This window comes from Callithrix jacchus, chromosome 9 (assembly GCF_049354715.1).
Source record: "Callithrix jacchus isolate 240 chromosome 9, calJac240_pri, whole genome shotgun sequence".
In the NCBI taxonomy this organism is placed as follows: domain Eukaryota; kingdom Metazoa; phylum Chordata; class Mammalia; order Primates; family Cebidae; genus Callithrix; species Callithrix jacchus.
In genome coordinates, this window is record NC_133510.1 from 120,302,588 (window position 1) to 120,321,727 (window position 19,140).

Sequence of the window (19,140 nt, forward strand, 5' to 3'; positions counted from 1 at the left end):
CATCAGGCCATATGCCATGCTCCTGAAACCTCATTCTCTATGGGAGAGAAGGGAGGTGGCCACTTTCCCTCTTGCTCTGTCTGAACTTTTCCCTTTCCTTTGACATTCCTCAGTGCACCCACTGCATCCACATCTGAGATGGGGACCTATGGCTTCTATTCCTATCCATTCACAGCTAGATTTAACGCCTTCATTCTGCTGGCCGCGTGTGTCTCTTACGAGCATCTACAGGGGTCTAACTGCCCAGACTGGAAGACCCCAGAAGATAGTGATGGTCCCTATTATAGACAGAAACTTCTATTCTCCAGGTCTCCTGGTTGGCCCAGAAGAATCCTATTTGATGCCCATTGTCCTGGCATAGTTACTACTAGTGTCTCCCTCTGGCTCTCAAAAGTGTTGTGGTGGCCGGGCATGGTTCACGCCTGTAATCCCAGCACTTTGGGAGTCTGAGGCGGCCGGATCACCTGAGGTCAGGAGTTCAAGACCAGCCTGGCCAACATGTTGAAACCCCGTCTCTACTAAAAATACAAAAATTAGCTGGGCATGGTGGTGGGCACCTGTAATCCCAGCTACTCAGGAGGCTGAGGCAGGAGAATTGCTTGAACCCGGGAGGCAGAGGTTGCAGTCAGCCAAGATCATGCCACTGCTCTCCAGTCTGGATGACAAAAGTGAAAGTCTGTCTCAAAAAAAAAAAAAAGCGATGTGACTTAGCTGATAGATTTTCCAGCCATCCTGCTATAATGCCATTTAGCACAGCCTCATGCATTTAGGAGTCTACATGTTTCTGATGATGTTGAAGAGTATTTGTCTCTGTTATATGATAATCTGAGGCCCTAAGAGATGACAAGACAGAGAGAATGCCTCTTGTTTGAATTCTAAGGAACTCTAAGCAACAAGACAGAACACTGCCCCTCCCCCTGCCAACATCTGTTCATCTCTTCATCAGATGGTCTACACCCAAGGTCCACACTGGAGAGGAGGGCATGCAGGATGGAATACAGACCATGCTCATGGACACAATGCCCCCAAGGGTGATGTCTGGCAGTGAGGTCTCTTGACCCTCTGCACCAAGGCTCTGAAAGGTTTGAGCTCCCATTTGAGGCTTGCCGCTGGTGGTGCAGACTGGTGTTACCTGGAAACTGTAGAGAACTGCGATATTGATCTCCACCAGGGCCTGGTCCTTCCACAGGGAGGATGTCTTCCTCATGTCCAGGTTCATCTTTTTGGCCACTTCCTGAAAGAGGAAGGAAACACAGATTTACAGGCTGGGGTATCTCTAGATTTCAGATAGAAGAGGGACAGTGCTAGTAGCATGAAAGAATTTCTTTTCTTTTTTTTAAATGGAGTCTCACTCTATTGTCCAGGCTGGAGTGCAGTGGTGCAGTCTCGGCCTACTGCAACCTCCCCTTCCTGGGTTCAAGCAATTCTCCTGCCTCAGCCTCCTGAGTAGCTGGGACTACAGGTGCCTGCCACCATGGCTGGCTATTTTTTTGTATTTTTAGTAGAGACAGGTTTCAACACGTTGGCCAGGATGGTCTTGAACTCCTGACCTCAGGTGACCCGCCCGCCTCAGCCTCCCAAAGTGCTGGGATTACAGGTGTGAGCCACTATGCCCGGCCTCTGGAGCATTTTAACAGATATCTAGATCTGTGAGTGTATCACCTGCTTTCTAGTAGGAAAAGCTCTTCATCCATCCTGCTCTACTCGCAGAGAGGTCACAACTTAGCATTTAGGCCATTTGTGTTTTGAGCTCATGAGGCCCCTGCCAGACTCCATCTGACAGATAAGAAAATTGAGGCTTAGAGAGGCGCCTCAACTTTTTCAACATCCACAGAAGCAGCTAGTCTCAGAGTTGGAGCCCAGGGAGATGGCTAATGTACCAGACCTCAGAGCTGCTCTCCAAGCAGCTGAAGCCTTTGGCAAAATTACTTGCAAAAAAAAGGAACTCATGACATGCATGTTACAGCTAAGGCAGAAGCAGGAGCTGGTGTCAGGAGCAGCAAAGATCCAATAGTAAGTGCATTAATTAAAGCCTGCTTTGCACTTCTGCTGTCAATACTAGTCACTGGAGGGAACCCAGGTCTCATTATGGGGCTAGAATGAAGCAATTTCTTGGGTTTGGGTAAACTGCTCCCAGACCCAGCTGTCAATGTTTATATATAATGGCAGGTGGAATTGGAGGGTCGGGTGGGAGAGAGGCTCATTTTAGTTACCCGGAGACTATTTTTTGCAACTGAAATGTAAGCAGAGATCAGAGAGCAGACTTATTAACTCACTCTTTGAGGCTGAGGCATTAGGTTCTGGTTGGGTTTGCTATCAGCGACACATTTGTGGGAAGTAAGAAATTTGATGCTGCTTTCCATGAATACATACACAACTGGAGTCAGTGCATGACAGAGGAACGTGTGTATAGCCAGTCGTGCTGCTACTGTTAATTCTACAACATTATTTTGGTTAAAAGAATAGAAATTAATTGCAGGAAAAAACTCCTTAAAAAATAATCCCCAAATGTAACTTGAGCAACCTCTACGAAAACTGCCTGCAACATTTTTTCCTTCCTGACAGAAGTTTGCATGTATGAGTTGTCGTTTAGGCTGGGCGTGTAATCCCTGCACTTTGGGAGGCCAAGGTGGGTGGATCAGCTGAGGTCAGGAGTTCGAGATCAGCCTGGCCAACATGGTGAAACCCTGTCTCTACTAAAAACAATAATAAAAGAAATAGACAGGTGTGGTGCGTGTACCTGTAGTCCCAGCTACTTGGGAGGCTGAGGCAGGAGAATTGCTTAAACCTTGGAGGTGGAGGTTGCAGTGAGCCAAGATTGCACCACTGCATTCAAACCTGGGTGACAGAGTGAGACTCCATCCCCCCAACCAAAAAAAGAAAAAAAGAAAGAAAGAATAAAGAAATTTGCATGCGTCAGTGGTTGTTCAGAAGGAACTTTGCAAAATGCAGATGCCCAGAGCCCACCCCAGACCTATGACATCAGAACCCTGATGAGTGGGACGTGGGCATCACAAATCCCCTAAGTACACTCCAATGTGTGGTGAAGCTGAGGATCCCTGGCATCTATTTTCCACACTGACACGAGTGGCTTGACAACACGAATCTAATGCTCAGTTCTGGGTTCTAATCTTGGTTCCATGCCTTACCTCCTGTGTGACACAGGCCCAGCACTTAACTTCTCTGTTTCTCAGTGCCCTCTTTTGAAACAAATCCAACAGCAGCAGAGTGTTGTTAGAGACATTTGCTGACAAAAACACAGCAATCATGATGCTTTCACCAAAGCTGGGCTTCAGGAAGCACCGCTCCAGCACTTTTTAGTAGATACGGATGACTCAGCCCGGGAGAGAATCAGACCCTCCGCTGAGAAATGCTTAGAGTGGGGAACCACTGCCAACCCTCCTCCCTTGTTTTTTAGAAAAGACACTAAATATGTCCCGAGTTTGTTGGTCATCCTCAAGCTCTTCTAACAAGATTTAAGACCGAGAGGCAGTGGAGCGGAGTGGTAATGAACTTGGACCATAAAGTCAAACCAGACACGTCCCAGCCCTGCTGCCCGCTAGCTGTGTGACCTTGAGCTTGTCATCTGTCGAAGGAGGATTCTCATACCTCAAGCTTCAGGTGAGGATTAAATGAGAATGGAACACGGAAACAGTGCTTTGAATGGTGTTAGCATGTGCTATGTGCTATGTGTGTTTGCTGTTATTTTCTTTCTCCTTTCCTTTCCTTTTTTCTGTCTCTTTCCCTCCCTCCCCCCCTTTTCTGTCATTCTTTCTTTCCTTCTCTCTCTCTTCCTCCTTCCCACCCTCCCTCCTCTCTCTCTCTCTCTCTTTCTCTCTCTCTCTCTCTCGGAGTCTTGCTCTGCCACCCAGGCTGGAGTGCAGTGGTGCGATCTCAGCTCACCGCAACCTCCACCTCCCAGGTTGAGGCAATTCTCCTGCCTCAGCTTCCAAGTAGCCCGCCATCACGCCCAGCTAAGCTGTTATTTTCATTGTTCTTAAAGACACAGATGTCCCCAGTGTTTCCAGGGGCTTCTCTGGGATTACAATTCTATTCTAACCCCTTCAGGTTTCCAAGCTATGGGGAAGGGGACTGCTGAGACTGCAGCCACTGTGGTGTGCTTTTCCCTTGTGGTGACCAGAGAGGGTCCTTACCTCCAGGATATTGTAGCGGGAGTTGTCACAGTAGTCGCGGACACCAATCTCCGTGCCCATGTACCAGCCACTGAAGGGACAGGCGCTAAACTCCAGGCCGCCAATCTCCAGGAGCATGTTGGACACGGCGGGGAGGCCGTACCACTTCAGCCCCAGGTCCTTGAACCACTCAAACCTGCAGAGAGCAATAGGGCCCAGCTCACCTGGAGCAGGCGTCTCACCGGAAAGACAGTTTGAATCTAGAGATGCTGAAATGCCAGGGACTGATTCGGACTGACAAGGTCAGTATATGACTCCTGGGCCCTGCTTCAGATTGGTGGAATCACAGGTTCTGCAGCTGGGGCCTGAGAATGTACATTTTTAACATATTTCTCAGGGGCTTTGGATGGATATCCAGGCCTGGAAGCTACTGCCTTGGGCTGCCGTTTCTCTCCCAAACCCACCCGGAAAGTGAGCCCAAGAGAAAGTGTGAGACCTCTCTCCCCATTCCCCAACTGAGCACCTTCCTACCTCAGGGCCTTTGCACAGGCAGCGCCTTCCTTCTGGAATCTTCTCCCTTCCTTCTGTGCTTCTAGCTCTTACTCATACTTTAATTTTCAGCTAAAATGAGGCTTATTCTGAAAAGCCTTCCCCGAGGCCCAGCTGGGTCAGATGATTTCATCCTAGGTACTATGCATTTCTTTTGCAGCACTTTATTAAAATTAAGTGGTATTTGAGTAACTACGCGTGTAAGCGCTTCTCTTCCTTGAGATCATAAGCACCATGAAGGCAGGGGTTGAGTCAGGCCCCAAAGCTAGCACAATGCCTGGCCTGCATGGGGAACAGTGAATTGCGTTGGATGGGCCAATACATGAATGAATAAATGTAGGCTACAAGGAACTGGGTGAGTTCCAAGATATCAGGCAGTGTCAGGAGCCTTGGGACACCTGCTTCCTCTCCAAGGCTGGGACTAGGGTGAGGCAGGTGTGGCACTATCCTTGGGTGTAAAATTTAATTGGGGGGAGCTATTAGGTCTGTGCAAAAGTAGTTGTGGTTTTTGCAATTACTTTTGCACCTACCTAATGGTTTCCCCCTCTTAAGTTTACTTTTGCCATTACAAGTAATGGCAAAAACCACAGTTACTTTTGCATTAACCTAATAAAAACCCAAGAATTAAGATTTATGCTATTATTTATTTATGCAATATTTGAAAGTAATGCAACATTTAAAAAAATCAAAATAAAAAAAGTAAAAAAAGAAAAAACAATAAAAAGTTATGTATATATATGAACAATAATGTAAAATTCCACCCTACACTTGTATGAGACCTCCATCCCACTCTAATCTCAGTCCTGAGCAGGATCCTTTCTTTATTGAAAATGTTGATATACTGTTCATCATGTGTTGTTTTTTAGAAATATTAACTTTGAGACCAGAAACGATAAAACTCCCAGAAGAAAACATCAGGAAAATGCTTCAGGATATTGGTCTGGGAGAAGATTTTATGAATAAGACCTCAAAAACACAGGCAACACAAGCAAAAAGAAACACACAGGATTATGTTAAATGAAAAAATTTCTGCACAGCAAAGAAATGAGCAACAGAGTCAAAAGACAACCTAAAGAATGGGAGAAAATACTTGAAAACTATTCATCCACCAAGGGGTTAATATCTAGAATATACAAGGAACTCAAACATTTCAGAAGCAAAACCCCCAAACAATTGGATTAAAAAATGGGCACTTGCTCTGAACAGACATTTCTCTAAAGAAGGCAGATAACCAACAAATACAGGAAAAAATGCTCCACATCACTCATCATCAGGGATATGCAAATGAAACCCACAATGAGATAACGACACATCCCAGTTAGGATGCCAATTATAAAAAGAAGAAAAATAATAAATGCTGGTGAGGTTGCAGAGAAAAGGGAACTCTTCTGCCCACGGTTGGAGGGAATGTAGGCTAGTACAGGAGTACGCAGAACTGTATGGCAGTTCCTCAAAAAAACCACAAATAGAACTATCACGAGATCCGGCAATCCCACCAGTGGGCGCTTATCCAAAGGAAAGAATATCAGGCCAGGCGCAATGGCTCACGCCTGTAATCCCAGCACGTTGGGAGGCCGAGGCAGGCAGGTCATTTGCAGTCAGGGATTTGAGACTGCCTGACCAACATGGTGAAACCCTGTCTCTACTAAAAATACAAAAAAAATCAGCTGGGCATGGTGGTGTGCATCTGTAGTCCCAGCTACTTGGGAGGCTGACACAGGAGAATGGCTTGAACCCAGGAGGCAGAGGTTGCAGTGAGTCCAGATGGTGCTACTGCACTCCAGCCTAAGCAACGCAATGAGACTGTCTCAAAATAAAAAAGGAAAGGAAATCAGTATGTTAAAGTGGTATCTACACCCCTGTGTTTATTGCAGCGCTATTCACAGTAGCCAAGATATGGAACCAACCTAGGTGTCTAACAACAGATGAATGGATAAAGAAAATGTGTGATTTATACACACACACACCTATATATATACTGTATATATTGACTATAGTCTATAATGTAATTGTATGTTTTAAAGTAACTTAAAGAGTATAATTTGATTGTAACTCAAAGGATAAATGTTTGAGAGGATGGGTACCCTATTCTCCATGATGTGCTTATTTCACATTGCATGTCTGTATCAAAACATCTCATGTACCCCATAAATATATACACCTACTATGTACCCACCAAAATTAAAAGTAATAATTAAAAAAAACTGTACTAGGTCTGGTGTGGATCAAGTTCAAAAGAAATTTGGAGTCATGAACCCCAAATTAATTATATCTATATCTACTCTGGAATACCATTCAGCTACAAAAAAGAATGAAACCATGGTACTCACAGCAACTTGGATAGAACTGGAGGACATTATGTTAAGTGCAATGAACCAGAAACACTGAATACTCAGTGTTTAATATTTCAGTGAAACACTGAATATTCTCACTCATAGGTGGAAGCTAAAAAAATGTTGATCTCATAGAAGTAAAAAGCAGAACAGAGGATGCTGGAGGCTGGGTGGTGGGGAGAAGGGGGAATGGGAAGCAGTTTGTTAAAGGATACAAAATTACAGCTAGACAGGAATAAGTTCTAGTGTTCTACACCACTGTAGGACAACTATAGTTAACATTAATATACATTTTCAAACAGCTAGAAGAAAGGACATTGAATGTTTCCAATAGAAAAGACAAGTGTTTGAGACAATGAGTGTGTTAATTACACTGACCTGATCGCTATACATTACATGTATTAAGACATCATTATATACCTCAAGAATATATACAATTATCATACATCAATTAGACAAATAAAACATTAATTTTAATTTTAAAAAGATTGCATTCTTATATCTATCTTGATTATTACTGTGTGTGTTATCAACCCCCCTTGATTTTATTCAATCCTAGGTTTGAGTCTGCTGACTCAGAGTAGATGTCTTTCACCCTTAAAGGGCAAATGCTGTTTGTGTTGCTGGCCTGAGATCTTGCAGCAACTTCGTGACTCCAAATCCCTTTGAACTGGATCCTCACCAGGTCCTGTAGAGTTTTTTAGTCATTATTTTCAATTTTTATGAATACATAGTAGGCATGTTTATGGGGTAGATATGTTTTGATACAGGCATGTAATGTGAAATAAGTACATCTTGGAAAATAAGAACATCATGGAGAATGGGGTATCCATCCCCTCAAGCAGTTATCCTTTGAGTTACAAATAATCCAATTACACTCTTTTTAAAAAATGGACAATTATGTTGTTATTAACTATAGTCACTCTGGTGTGCTTTCAAATAATAGGTTGTATTCATTCTTTCTTTTTTTTTTTTTTTTTTTTTTTTGAGACAGAGTCTGTAGCCCAGGCTGGAGGCCAGTGGCACAATCTGGACTCAACTGCAACATCCGCCTCCCAGGTTCAAGCAATTCTCCTGCCCCAGCCTCCCAAGTAGCTGGGATTATAGGCACATGCCACCATGCCCAAGGAATTTTTGTATTTTCAATAGAGATGGGGTTTTTGACATGTTGATCTCACACTCCTGACCTCAGGTGATCCTCCTGCCTCGGCCTCCCAAAGTGCTGGAACTACAGGTGTGAGCCACCATGCCCAGTCTCTATTTTTTTGTACAACGGTCCCCATCTTCCCCTCACCCCCTCCACTACCCCTTCCCAACCTCTGGTAACCATCCTCCTACCTTTTACATCCATGAGTTCTATTGTTTTGATTTTTAGATCCCACAAATAAGTAAGAACATGTGATGTTTGCTTCCTCTGCCTGCCTTATTTCACTTAACGTAATGATCTCCAGTTCCATCCATGTTGTTGCAAATGACTGCATCGAATCCTTTTTTATGGCTGAATAGTACTTCATTGTGTACTGCCCCACATTTTCTTTATCTAGACATCTGTTGATGGACACTTAAGTTGCTTCCTTAGTGTTGCAACCATTGTAAACAGTGTTACAACAAACACAGAGGTGCAGCTATCTCTTAGATACACTGGTTTCCTTTCTCCCTTTTTAGTTTTTTGAGGAACTCCAAACTGTTCTCAATAGTGGGTATACTAATTTACATTCCCACCAACGGTGTGCTAGGGTTCTTGTTTCTCCATATCTTCTTCAGAATTTGTTATTGCCTGTCTTTTGGATAAGCCATTGTAACTGAGGTGAGATGCTATTTTATTGTAGTTTTGATTTGTATTCCAATTGAGAGAACTGTTTAAAACTCTATAGGACTCAATCACCAGATACTATAAAGTTTTAAACAGTTCTCTCAATTGAAAATGTGGGCCAGGTGAAGTGGCTCATGCCTGTAAAGCCAGCACTTTGGGAGGCTGGCGTGGGAGGATTACTTGAGCCCAGGAGCTCAAGACCAGCCTGGATAACATGGCAAAACCCCATCTCTACAAAAATTAGCCAAGCATGGTGGTGTGTGGCTATAATCACAGCAACTTGGAGGGGCTGAGGTGGGAGGATCACTTGAGCCCAGCAAGTCGAGTCATGCAATGAGTCATGTTTGTGCCACTGCATTCCAGCCTGGGCAAAAGCAGCAGACCCTGTCTCAAAAAAAAAAAAAAAAAGAAAAAGAAAAAGAAAAGAAAAGAAAAAGAAAAAGTGTGCTCACAACAGACAGTATGGTGCTTCTGCTCTTTCAACACTTAGGGCTGGAAAAAAGGCATGTTCTTGTTGATGGCCCAGGAGTGAGGTGATTCAGAAAAGGTAGTTGTCCCCAGGCTGGGCAAAGAGGACTTTCTGCATCTTGAGGGAACCCATTCTGCCCAAGCCCACAGTGAGGGAAAAAACCAAGCCCCCCCTTTCCCCTTTTAGCTTCTGTCTGGGCTAGAAAGAAACCTGGGGGAATGGGGCTGGGCACACAGGGGCACTGGGCAAACCCACTCACCATCTCTCACCCCTTACCCATCCCTCTTACTTGGGGTGCCTGATGGGAACTTCCAACACCAGCTCTGGAGGAATCTGGAAGAGCTCGGGGTCATTGCCGTTGGCCTGAAGCAGGAGTGGAAGGACATCGAAGCGGCCTCTCGGGGGTTTCCAGCCCTGCTGTATGCAAATCTGCAAGCAGACCCGGCCAGGTAATGCCACTGTACCCCAGACCCTACAAACACAACCCTTATGTGGGAGGCGGGAGTCGGGTGGATAGAGGTCCAAATGCAAACCCCCAGGAGACACTTTCTCTGGAGGCTCTTGGCCACGTCACCTCCTTTATAAAGTTCTCTCTGATACCACCATGTATTAGCTTGGTGCAAAAGTAATTACGGTTTTTGCCATTACTTTCAATAGCAAAAACCCACAATTCCTTTTGCACTGACCTAATAACTAGCATGACTTCTCATGGGCCTACAGGACAGAGGGCAAACCCTTCCTCTAGCACTGAGCTTTGTTTTCCGGGTCTTCCTTGCCCACTGGAATTCCCAGAGGGCAAGGGCTGAATCTGACTAACAAGGGCTACAGGCTGCCAGCTCCGTGTTTGCATTAATAATAGGTATTGTAAGAGACAAAGAAAACCTGCTGAATCTGATGAAGGCAGATGTATTAGAGTTATTGTATATAATGCGTTTGTTAGAGCGACCGTCCAATAAAAATATAATGCAAGCCAGCTAAGTAATTAAAATTTTCCAGAAGCCACATTAGAAAAAAACAACAGGTGAAAATCATTTTGATTTTATCTCTTTTTTTTTTGCTAGTCTTCTTCAAATCATGGGAGAAAATGGTTTTAATAGTATATAATTTTATTTATTTTGTCTTTTTAAATTTTTTTTGTTTCCATACTTTTTTACCCTAGCAGAATAGTATATAATTTTAAATAAAGTTCAACAATGTCCTTGATATTATTAATTTATTAGTAGTATCTTAACATATTACTATCAATATATTCAAATTATATATTTGACATTAAAATGAAATAGATAACACATTAATCCAATAATATGTCAAATAATACATTTTATCAACTTAAATTTATTAATGAGTGTATTGAAACAATATATTTAATATTAAAATTAAAAATATGCTTATTAATCCAGTGAATCATTTAATTTGTTAATAAATATATTACCCTAATGTAGCCACATTATTACTGTTTCAACACTAAAAATGATCAATGAGTTCTTTTCCTCTCTTTTTTGGACCCAGTCTTCGAGATCCAGTGTATATTTTCTTTTAAGGCACATCTCAACTGGGACCAGTCACATTTCAAGTGATCAACAGCCACATGTGTCCCTATTATACACGGTAGGGTTAGAGGGTTTCAGAAGGTAAAATTACATGGTTAGGTTTGGAATGATTCTTTGTGCTTAGTAAAAAGAGGAAGCACTAAATCATGGCACAGGAGAACACGTCCCACTCAGCAAGGTTTCTAGAGATAGAGCCAAAGGAAGAGGTTGGGGCGTTTATGTTCTTGTGACCACGAGGACAAGGTCAGCCAAGTACACAGTTAGAGCTCAGCCAAGTGGAGCACAGAGTCTGAGTCTGGCTGTCTCTAAAACGGCACAGGTGCAGCTCCTGGTTGCCCTGGTTACAGCCCCCTCCTCATAAGAATAACATTTTCATAAGAAAAGCCACATGCAAATGAAGCCAGCAGCCAGGAGGGAGTGGAGCAGCCCTTAGCCTTGCCAACTGCATCTTCGAGGAGGTACCACCGGGGATGGGCTTGAGCAAAGGACAACCGTGAAATGCAGCAGGACACGAGTTAGGTGATTTTAAAAAAGGTGGCAGCAGGCCTGTGTGCCTGAGATCATTCTAAACACAAGATGTGCCTTTGCTGTCACATGTGGGTGTGGTCCATATAAGCTACCATGCTTTACCTGTACTACCTGCCCACACTACCACCTGGAAGGAACTCAGGGCAGGGAGATGGTGGTAGTCACTTTCCTGGTGGCTTTTATGAATTGCCTTGGGATACCAGTAACTGTGGTGATGCTGGTGACAGGCAAAGTCAAGCCTACTTAAAGGGTTGGGTGGCTCACATTGTTGTATCAACAAATGAATGAATGAATGATATGAAACTGATGTATTTCCTAACTCAGAAAAAGTGGATACCAGATATGTCTTCCATTTCTTGGCTCTTACCTTCCTGGTGAGAGGCAAGAGATTTAGACTGTAGTTCTAGCTTTTCTTTACTTATTTAGCAGTCTTGAATGACTCATTTGGCCTTGGTGAGACTCAGTCTACCCATCTGTGACATGGGACAACAGTTCCTGTCAGGAGGGCTGAGTGAGTTAATGGCATGAAAGTGACCAGATGACCAGCTGTAAAAGAACTAGAATGGGGAACAGGAGAAGTAGGTTTGGAGAAGAGTAAACTACCCCATTGGCAGCTCTCCCTATGGTGAAAGTATTAAACCCAAAAAAGTCTGGGGACATAAGAGTCCAAGATGGGGCAAGGCAGGGGGCAGAAATGCTCGCACCTCTGTGAACTGCACGTTGGCTGGGTCCCCCAGGGTGGAGCCATCAGGCTGCTTGTAGCCAGCGTAGCGGATGAGCTGGGAGTTCCAGACTCGGAAGTCATGCTTGCCATCTGTCCTCTGGGGGAATATGGTGATGGCCGACCTGTGGTGGAGAGAGGGGAACACCTGGCATCAGGGTGGGATTTGTGCTGTGGGAACATACTAAACAGGGTGCCACCCAGGCCAACAGCTGCTTGAGGCCCAGGGTGGATCACCTCCATGCCAAGGTCCCCAGGACCAGTGAAGCAGTGGTTGGAAGGGAGAGGCCACGCTCTGTTCCTCCACTGGAACTGTGGTCTGAGGAAAAGGGTGGAGAGTGACAAGCCCCATGCCACCTTGTTGAAGGAAAGACTCCCTCTCTAGCTGGAGACTTTTAAATAATATTGACCTGAGCTACTCGTCCAAAGAGTTATTTTGCAGCCAGGAATTTCCAAGGATACATCAGACCTTGCTTCCCTGTAAGAATGTACTATGGGCTGGGTGAAGTGGCTCACACTTGTAATCCCAGCACTTTGGAAGGCCGAGGTGGGTGGAACACAAGGTCAAGAGATCGAAACCATTCTGGCCAACATGGTGAAACCCCATCTCTAGTAAAAATACAAAAATTAGCTGGGCATGGTGGTACACGCCTGTAGTCCCAGCTACTCAGGAGGCTGAGGCAGGGGAATCGCTTGAACCTGGGAGGTGGAGCTTGCAATGAGCCACGATTGTGGCACTGCACTCCAGCCTGGTGACCGAGTGAGACGCCATCTCAAAAAAAAGAATGTATTAGAGTCCCAATTCCAGCCTTCTCCCAGCCATTATTAATTCTCATCTACTTTGCCCACCCCCCTTACCAAACCAACATTTATAGACTTAAGATTAAAAAGCAATCAGCTTGCATTTGTATTTACATTTATTTAAAAGAAAACCGCAGGTCATCAGCCATTGGCCTCGCCTGCCTAAATGGAAAGAGTGAAGGCTGTATTCTTTTATTAACTGTGGAAAGATGTTGTTTGCTGAGGGTCCTATCTGGAGCTCTGATCTCTCTGTTAAAAGGGAGATCAGCAAGGGTTAGGTGTTAACAATGTCTTAGCACCCAACAGGGCCTTTCTCCTCGGCATCATCATCAGGATTGGAAAAAAAATAAAAGGAAAGGGCCGGGCGTGGTGGCTCATGTCTGTAATCCCAGCACTCTGGGAGGCCGAGGCAGGTGGATCACCTGATGTCGGGAGTTCAAGACCAGCCTGACCAACATGGAGAAACCCATCTCTACTAAAAATACAAAATTATCTGGGTGTGGCAGACACCTATAATCCCAGCTACTTCGGAGGCTGAGGCAGGAAAATCACTTGAACCCGGGAGGGAGAGGTTTCGGTGAGCCGAGATCGTGTCATTGCACTCCAGCCTGGGCAACAAGAGTAAGACTCTGTCTCAAAAATGAGAAAGGAAAGGAAAATAACTTTTTCACAATGTAGTTCAGTGTTATCTCATGGCAGGAGTTCTTGCCCACTGGACTGGCTGGTCCCTCATTCCAGGCTATGGAAACACGGTCCCGGCTTCTTATGTCAACACAAAGATCACATCTCAGGTCCAACTCATTGCTTACAGATCTTCTTGCATATATATTTCTGTCCAGAACCGTGTCCCTGCTGATCCTCTTGGCTGGAATTCCTCTCTTCCATTTTATGTCCAATTCAAGACCTGACTCAAATCCACCCCGTCCACACAGCAACCCCTGTCTCATCTAGCTTCATAGGGCCTTATTTCTGAGCATCCTTTTTAGGTCTTACTCTCTTACACAAAACAATGTAACATTTAATTCTGTGGGGGTGATGCATCACAGCTGAGGGTGAGTCTAGAATCCAGGCTGAAGGCCAAAATCACAGAGAGTCAAAGATGCTCAAGATCTCTTAACAGAGGCACCATCTTGGAGATGAATGCAGAGTGAGTCAAACAGTTTTCCCTGCAACACTAAAACACATCGCTGTTTCTCTGGTTGAACATCAGATAAAAGGTGTTTGTGTAAGGTGTATATTTAAAAAGTATGTTTAGAAACACCAGAAGCACACATAGCAAGCCAGGTATGATGCCTACGCTATGTGTAGAACTGAGATCAACAAAGGAACTAGAACACACATCTATGCCTCTACTCTCCTGCTTCCCCAAGCACAGTGTGAACCTGTATCTCTCCCTCTCTTCTCTCTTGCTGTCCTTCTCCTCTTACTTTTTTTTTTTGAGACAATCGCACTCTGTCACCCAGGCTGGAGTGCAGTGGTGCAAGCTCAGCTCTCACTGCAACCTCCACCTCCTGGATCCAAGCAATACTCCCAACTCAGCCTCCCAAGTAGCTGGGACTACAGACAGGCACACTCCAGCACATTCCACTAATTTTTTTTTTTTTGAGATGGAGTCTTGCTCTGTTGCCCAGGCTGGAGCACAGTGGTGCAAGCTCGGCTCTCACTGCAACCTCCGTCTCCCAGGTTCAAGTGATTCTCCTGCCTCAGCCTCCTGAGTAGCTGCGATTACAGGCACGTGCCACCATGCCCAGCTAATTTTTTTTGTATTTTTAGTAGAGACGGGGCTTCACCATGTTGGCCAGGCTAGTCTTGAACATGTGACCTCGTGATCCGCCTGCCTCAGCCTCCCAGTGCTGGGATTACAGGAGTGAGCCACTGCACCCGGCTGACTAATTTTTTGCATTTTCCATAGAGATGGGGTTTCACCATATTGCCCAGGTTTGTCTCTAGCTCTTGAGCTCAAGTGATCTGTTCACCTTGGCCTTCCAAAGTGCTGGGATTCTGGGAGTGAGCCACAGCACCCATCTGCACGGTATACATTCTTATATGGTTCTCACGGTTTTCAAACATGAGGGTTAAAAATTATAAAAAGGAAAAGAATCCGCTGAATATTTTCTTTAATAGATGATCTCACAAAGACTCCCTAATACAGCAGTGAATAAAGTGGAGGTACACTGCTGGGCCTGGGGTGACCCCCTTAATGCCTGCTCAGAGCCCCATTTGAAAATCACCAGAAGAGACCTGGCATGATGGCTCACACCATCATGAACTTTGGAGGCCAAGGCAGGTAGATCACCTGAGGTCAGGAGTTTGAGACCAGCCTGGCCAACATGGTGAAGCCCTGTCTCTACTAAAAATACAAAAATTAGCTGGGTGTGGTAGTGCATACCTATAATCCCAGCTACTTGGGAGGCTGAGGCAGGAAAATTGTTTGAACCTGGGAGGCAGAGGTTGCAGTGAGCCAAGATCGAGCCACAGTATTCCAGCCTGGGCGGCAGAGCAAGACCCTGTCTCAAAAATAAATAAATAAATAACATAAAAAGAGAGAGAGAGAAATCCGCCAGAAGAGCCCATAAACTCCTTGAAGGCCTAACCTTGACCAGGTCCAGACACACAGGAGGATTCTTTGATATTCTTTAAGGGATGAGGTCTCTTGGAAAAGACTTGTCTTTGAAAAGACCTACATATCAATTCCTCACGCAGGCCCAGGTTTAGACTCCTTTTCTTACTAGGGAACTCAGAAAACTAGCAAATACCATTTCCTTCTTACAGAAAAGACACATTGAAGAAAAATCATCTTTCATGCAGAGAAGCCACTTTTGGATGAACTCAGTGAAGCCCGAGGGCTTATGGGAATATCCCTGCAGTGATCCTGTGTGGCCCCAAGATGGGACTGGTGCTTAGCGGCTGGGAACAGATGCCACAGCAGCAGTGAGGGAGCAGAGCCAACAAGTGTAGCTGGCTGTCTGTGGGGCCCCAGCTGTTCCGTTCCAGCTGTCCCTCTCCCAGCTGAGACTTGCCAACGTGGCCATCACCAGCCACATGGATACCTGCCTGCCTCAGCCAGCCTGCTCCCTGGGGCTTTGTTCTTTGTATTGGTTCAAGAGGAATCCAAGTTGTGGCTTGGCTGGTTAGAACAGTCAAGGAGCAGTCCCCACAGCATCAGCAAGAGAAATTGCCTTTTAAACCAAAGGAGAATTGGAGGCAGCTCCAGGTGACAGAGCAAGACACAGTAAAGGCAGGTCACCACCAGCAACAGGACTCTCCTATTCCAGGAATCTCAACTGTTCCTTCCTGTCCTCTCCACGAAGGATGCTGAACTGTGGGCTGAATGTGATGTTTGCTGCTGTAGTTTTGCAAACTACACAGGAGTCCACTTGCCCCAGAAGAGAAGAAACATGGGATGGAGTATGGAATAAAGATGTCAGGGCTGGGTGTGATGGCTCATGCCTGTAATCCCAGAATTCTTGGAGGCTGATGTGGGCAGATCACTTGAGGCCAGGAGTTTGAGACCAGCATGTTCAACATCATGAAAGCCTGTCCCTACTAAAAATACAAAAATTAGCCAGGTGTAGTGACGGGCACCTGTAGTCCCAGCTACTGGGTAGGCTGAGGCAGGAGATTCTCCTGAACCCGGGAGGCAGAGACTGCAGTGAGCTGAGATCGTGCCACTGTACTCCAGCCAGGGGTGACAAAGCAAGACTCTGTCTCAAAAAAAAAAAAGAGAGAGAGAGAAAAAAAATGCTGGGCATCACGTTGGCTGGTTTTCTGCCTTCCTGGGGACAAAACTGACTATGGCTAGTGATTTCTCCCTGCGCTATTACATAGGGCACAAGGGCAGGCTTGGGCATGAGTTTCTGGAGTTCAAATTTCAGCCAGACACAAAGTTTAGATATGCCAGAAACAACGATTGCAAAAATGATGTCATGATCAAAAAAGAGGCTTATGTACACGAGAGTGTAATGGAAGAACCGAAGGGAATTATTGACAGTGAAACTCCAAAGGTGATGCTTTGTGGCCTCCCCCAGACAGGGTTGGCCGACAGGAGCTTGAATTGTTATTGGAGATGAACACATATGTTTTACCACACCAAAAATAGGTTCTGTTGTTGATGTAAATCAGGCAAAGGATCTGAAGGCCTTCGAGTATTTTACTATTTGGTTCAAGACTTGAAATGTTCAGTTTTCAGTCTCCCTGGATGACACTTCAAGTTGAAACTGATTTAAATGGTATGTTTTTCAAGCTGTTTGTATATTTAATTAAGGGATGGGAGGGTTTATTTGTCATTTGCAATATTGGGATTTTTATGAATGTGAAGCAAACACAAAAAATTTGTATGTAAACCGAAAATAAGAAAATACATTAGCAGGCTTAATGGTGATCTTCACTTGGGTCCACGTGGGTTGGACAGTCCCCACACATATTAAATTCTGTAAATAAAAGCCACCTTTTGTTAAAACTTTGCTCTTATAAAACACACAAAATCCTGAAAAAAAAAAAAAAAAGATGCCGGGACACCTCTCCCAGCTTGGCCCTTCTCCCTGAGAGGAGGAACATTTCCCTGGCAGGTGAGCTGACTCCAGAGCCAAAGCCTGCCATGAGATAACATTGAACTACATCATGAAAAAGTTATTTTCCTTTCCTTTCCTTATTTTTCTGAGACAGAGTTTTACTCTTGTTGCCCAGGCTAGAGTGCAATGATGTGATCTTAGCTCACCACAACCTCTGCCTCCAGGATTCAATACTGTGGGGACTTTCGATCCCCCGCTCCCAATGCCCAGCTGGTCAGCTCACCTGAGGTTCCCTTTGTTGGTGGCATACTTGACATGGTTGCAGATGTAGTTGAACATCCCATGGGCCGTGGTGCAGTCACGGGCATCAAACACCTGGGAAAGGTGCAGGGTGGAAATGACTGCCTTCTTCTTCCCTCCCCAACCCCCTCAAGCTCAATCTTCACACTTTAGGAGAACCCAGATCCCACCCCAGCTGCTGCTCCACTGGCAACGTGGGCACCTCATTACTGAGTCCCAGGCTGCTTATATTTTCTCTTTTCTATCCTAATAACCAAGGCCAATCTGACCAGAAAAAAAAATCCTCTAAAAGTAGGCATGGCATGTAAGTGAATGTGGGAAAATAATGGAAATGAAGGAGGGAGTTTAAATGGGTTGGTTAAATTTCCTCTTATGTTACTAGGGATTAGGGATTAAAACACAGAACAACCCCCCCCCATCTTGATAACAAATCTACTTCCGACTTTAAATTATTTCCTAAAATAAAATCATAACCAAGGGACAAACAAATGCCTTCAGAGAGTAGGCAGAGAACATAAATAAGCCAAGTAGGTGCAAGACAAAAGGGAGTGGTGAGGTCTGCGGTCAACTGAAAAGGATAAGCCCTCCCTCCCAAGAGATATGCAAGTTCATTTTTACAAAACTACTGTGTTGGCTAAATGACACCTGATTATCATCTAGAGCTGGCTGTGATCTTAGAATGTGGGACCCCATGACCGCTATCTGATAGGTCACCCTGGCCACCAGGTACCCTTGGTAGAAGCGTATGTATCCTTTCTAAAGCACCATTCACTCCCCTTCTCCTCTTCCCTCATTTAAGGGCTCTTCAAGGTATCTGACTTCACCACCTACCTGCAGCTTGGACCACTGGATCCTGCCCACACAGCGCGAGGCATTCCGCCAGGCGTGTTTGGCCCCGTAGATGAGCTCTGTGTCCTTGAGCTGGTAGGTGCTGGTGGTTTCGATCTCTTTGTTCACCTCTTCCAGCCTTTCCATGTGGGCTTTGGAGCCAAATCTGAGTGGAGAGGAAAGGACATGAGAATATTACCCCATCTTCTGAATTAGAAGTTGGTGGAACGGGAGAGCTATTCCAAGAGGCTGGAAGCTACAAAAAGTTCCAAGTTGATTTCTGGATGCAACAGTTTGATGTCTGGAAGCAAGATAAAGCAGACACAGCAAACTCCAATGCCCATAAAGGCTGAACATTGTACATATAACTACACCAGCTGGGTGGGGACTATGGCAAACAGGTGGGCCAGGCCTTGTCCAAAGCGGGCAGCCACATCTCCACTCCTACCAGCTGTTGCTTGACAGGAATGGGGGTCCAGGACTGCCAAATCTTTCCAGAGAAGCTGGAAATCTGACTTTTAAAGGGAACTCTTCCAATTTTTAAGTGTTGGCAATGAATTCAATTTTAGAAAGTTAAAAAAATTACTACGGAAATTTTTTGGTT

At 45.0% G+C, this 19,140-nt stretch overlaps 1 protein-coding gene and 1 pseudogene across 11 annotated transcripts in view; one reads left to right on the plus strand and one right to left on the minus strand.

Annotated features, from left to right (window-relative positions):
* The window catches only part of NOS1 (nitric oxide synthase 1), a 230,922-nt gene that overhangs the window by 52,758 nt on the left and 159,024 nt on the right, over positions 1 to 19,140 (minus strand). For all 11 annotated transcript variants that reach the window (XM_035257768.3, XM_078337402.1, XM_035257765.3 and 8 more), the window contains 6 exons: positions 18,540 to 18,702; positions 17,692 to 17,783; positions 12,080 to 12,221; positions 9,587 to 9,726; positions 4,155 to 4,329; positions 1,133 to 1,234 (listed from right to left, as the gene is read on the minus strand). In XM_035257768.3, coding sequence (XP_035113659.2) covers positions 1,133 to 1,234; positions 4,155 to 4,329; positions 9,587 to 9,726; positions 12,080 to 12,221; positions 17,692 to 17,783; positions 18,540 to 18,702 — 814 coding nt within the window. The remainder of the gene's footprint in view (positions 1 to 1,132; positions 1,235 to 4,154; positions 4,330 to 9,586; positions 9,727 to 12,079; positions 12,222 to 17,691; positions 17,784 to 18,539; positions 18,703 to 19,140) is intronic.
* LOC144577681 (protein mago nashi homolog pseudogene) lies at positions 16,568 to 17,240 on the plus strand (annotated as a pseudogene).